Source organism: Denticeps clupeoides, chromosome 17, assembly GCF_900700375.1.
Source record: "Denticeps clupeoides chromosome 17, fDenClu1.1, whole genome shotgun sequence".
Classification (NCBI taxonomy): Eukaryota; Metazoa; Chordata; class Actinopteri; order Clupeiformes; family Denticipitidae; genus Denticeps; species Denticeps clupeoides.
This window is the reverse complement of record NC_041723.1, coordinates 7,125,175-7,128,636: the sequence shown is the minus strand read 5'-3', so window position 1 is coordinate 7,128,636 and position 3,462 is coordinate 7,125,175. Positions and strand designations below refer to the sequence as shown.

The following is a 3,462-nucleotide window of genomic DNA, read 5'->3' as shown; positions in this document are numbered from 1 at the left end:
TCTCTGAGTGGTGTCTCTCTCTCTCTCTCTCTCTCTCTCTCTCTCTCTCTCTCACACACACACACACACACACACACACACACTCCAGCACATGACTCATATCTGTAAACATGGGTGGGATTATAAATATGGTGTGAAATGAGTAGCTTCCATTCATCAAACACAGCTGTTGAGAGCAGGAGGCTGACTGACTGAACTCTGACCTTCAGTTGCTCAGGTAGAGCTCACAGGAACACGCACAGCAGGCGTGTCTCACACATGTTGAACCATACATTTACATTTACATTTACAGCATTTAACAGATGCCCTTATCCAGAGCGACTTACAATCAGTAGTTGCAGGGACAGTCCCCCCGGGGCAATTTAGGGTTAAGTGTCTTGCTCAGGGACACAATGGTACTTAGCGCGATTGGTTCATAGGCGAGTGTGTTACCCACTAGGCTACTACCACCCTACTACTGTATAGTTTATGCACAACCACCCTACTACTGTATAGTTCATGCTTATGCAACAAATTTGTTTCATAGAATCATCTAATTTCACTATCTGGTGCATAGGATTGGCCGGATTAATGTACAGTTAAGTCTTAGGCCATGTGGTGAGTAATCTGGGAACATCTCGGTGTAAAAGTATGCATGTCTTTAACAGATGCCAGTATACCAAGGAATATTTTGCATATTTTAATCGAAACTGTTTTTTAATCGAAACAGCCAAAAGTTGTCATCTATGCTAAACTCTATTGATTAAAAATTATATTTAGCCATTATAGAGCCAAATATACAGTATACTGGGCAGATGCTTTATGCAGTAATTAAACTAGTTATTTTTGTATTGTTTTTCCAACAGAGCAATCAAAAAGGGTGACACACTTATAATTATTAAAAAGTGCAAGTGCCAATGATTTCACTGTTGAACAAGCAAAAGTCTACAGATGAGGAAAAAATAACTTGATGCTTATAGAACAATGGAATACCAAAATAACAAAAATCTCTAAAGACAATGTCACTGTTTCATGAAAATAAGGAACTTTTGTTAGGTTAACAAAATTGCTTGCAGCTTAGATAAACAGACTTACTGTACATGCAAAATGCATTATTTGTTTGTATGAAATTTTTCCTTTGTATGAACTGCTGATTTAGCTGTCCAGCATATCACTGGCCTTCTCCTGACCACACTGGCTTCTGAGGTAATTACATTTGTCCGGCACCCAACTTTACCCAGTCCCCTACTGGGAGATTACTTTTCACTAATATACGAAATGCATCGGGTCACTGGTAAATGTGATTAGGCTTGACGTGGATAAGCTGAGCGCGTGTATAAAACCTGAATAAGGGTTTATCCTGCCAAGGATGGGACAGGCTGCAACACTGCCCTCCAAAAGAGGTGGAACATATGTGATGGAGCTCTATGAGTGGTTCAGGTAAGGTTCTAAATGTATGTATTATTTTAGTAGCTAAATAGATTAAGCACATGGCAACATGTTCCTGCTGCATAACCGCATAACACCATTGCAATAAGGCTAAAAGGTAATGGGTGGTACTAGCCTTGTGGGTAACACACTTGCCTATGAGCAGGTTCAAAACCCACTTACTACCATTGTGTCCTTGAGCAAGACACTTAACCCTGAGTGTCTCCAGGGGGACAGTCCCTGTAACTACTGATATCAAGTTGCTCTGGACAAGAGCGTGGACAAATGGCATAAATGGTGTCCTCTAGTTTGCTAAAGGTTTTTCCTGGAGTAACATTTCAAATGGATATTCACTCTAAAATTGTAGTTTAAGTGTCCTCTTCCCCAGTAAATTTTTTTTACAAATTCTTCACTTGATCTTTTCAGTAATGTAAAACTTACAAAAAAGTTATATATTAATGATGTTACCTCTTCTCTCACAACTTGGATGATGGTACTATTTAATTTATGAACTGTGTGAAGGGATTAAATTAGATGTGTATCTCGTAGGAAGTTTATAAATGAATGCCCCAGCGGCCTGATCACCCTGCATGAGTTCAGGAGACACTTCTGCAATGGCACAGTGGGCACAGAGTCCTCTGAATACGCAGAGCAAATATTTCGCACCCTGGATAACAATGGGGTAAGTATCAATGTGGAACGGTTGTTTCAGCACCAGTAGCAGCCTGGCACATCTGTGTGTGTGTGTGTGTGTGTGTGCTGCGTTGTTTGTGTGTATAACGGGGTGGGAATATTCTGCTGAGATTCAACAGTTTCCAAATACAATAGGATGGGGTGGTCGATTTCCGGGAGTATGTGACTGCTATCAGTATGCTGACAGAAGGTTCACCGGTGGAGAAACTTCGCTGGTCATTCAAGCTTTATGACAAGGACAAGGACGGAGCCATCAGCCGGGATGAAATGCTGGAGATCATGCAGGTGGGGGAGGCTGGCAGTGTGAAAAATACAAATTTAGCTGTCATATGTGAGGTATGGAAAATATTTAAAATGGAAACAGACTGCGTGGTATTTTGATCATGCTGCCAAGTCATTAGGACTTCAATACCAATTTCGACCACAAGAGGGCACGCTACAGTGACGTTTATATTTTTTTGATTCTCTGTGTCTTACAACAAGGCTGTTTACAAGATGAGCCTGGCCGCCTCCATTACAAAAGCCAGTCCCACAACAGCAGAGGAATGCACCAACAGGATATTTGTCCGACTGGACAAAGACAAAAACGGTGAGAATAGAATGCAGCTCAACCAGAGTGCTGACTGAACAAGAATCCAGGTGCCACAACAATAAAACATGGAATACTCACAGAATACTTTAATGTTTATAGTAGCCTGGAAACAGTAATGTCCTACACATCGAAACATTTTTGCACAGTGGATCAGTAATACAGGACTGTGCAAAAAGCCCTGTTAATCAAAACTGCATGGATTTTTTTTAACAGAATCCCTGTTGATTTACCTAAACAGTTTCTTGCAGAATTCTTGCTATTAAACAATGACATTGTGTGTATAGAGAAAGAGACTAGTGTTCTCTGAGCAGCAATGCAATATTTTTCTCCATCTGTAAGCCTTTGCTTGTAGGAGATCATGCATTATTTATTGGCGCCACATAATTTACATAATCTATTGATGCCGATGGAAATATATTTTGTCCAAGCTTGTACAGAAGGTAACTTGTACTGTCCACCTTCCCTACAGCCATCATCAGTCTGGATGAGTTCATTGAGGGGGCACTGGACGACGAGTGGATCCGAGAGATGCTGGAGTGTGACCCCAGCACTGTCAAAGTTGAGAGGCCACTGAAAAGTCACAGTGTCCACTGAATTACAAAATCTGTTTGTTTGGGGGTTGATGGTGGTGTAAATATAAGAAACTTAACTTTTGCTTCCATGAATACGTTTTATTTCTATAGCATTTTGCATTTAGTTGTCATTGTGATAAAAGTAGCATTAAAGAAGAGTCCGATATGATACTAAAAGAAATGGAACATTCTCAAAAA

General features: G+C 40.5%; 1 protein-coding gene across 3 annotated transcripts; it reads left to right on the top strand.

Annotated features, from left to right (window-relative positions):
* The first annotated feature begins 1,158 nt into the window (after positions 1 to 1,158).
* On the top strand, positions 1,159 to 3,462 carry LOC114767156 (guanylyl cyclase inhibitory protein). 3 transcript variants are annotated; one of them, XM_028958723.1, is made up of 6 exons: positions 1,159 to 1,185; positions 1,288 to 1,419; positions 1,957 to 2,089; positions 2,236 to 2,436; positions 2,584 to 2,689; positions 3,162 to 3,462. In XM_028958723.1, exons 2-6 carry the CDS (start codon positions 1,349 to 1,351, stop codon positions 3,284 to 3,286), a joined length of 636 nt encoding a protein of 211 aa, XP_028814556.1. In that variant the 5' UTR covers positions 1,159 to 1,185; positions 1,288 to 1,348; the 3' UTR covers positions 3,287 to 3,462. The 3 variants fall into 3 exon arrangements, with proteins under 3 accessions (XP_028814556.1, XP_028814558.1, XP_028814557.1); XM_028958725.1 differs by having other exon boundaries at positions 1,171 to 1,185; positions 2,236 to 2,385; XM_028958724.1 differs by lacking the exon at positions 1,159 to 1,185 and having other exon boundaries at positions 1,199 to 1,419.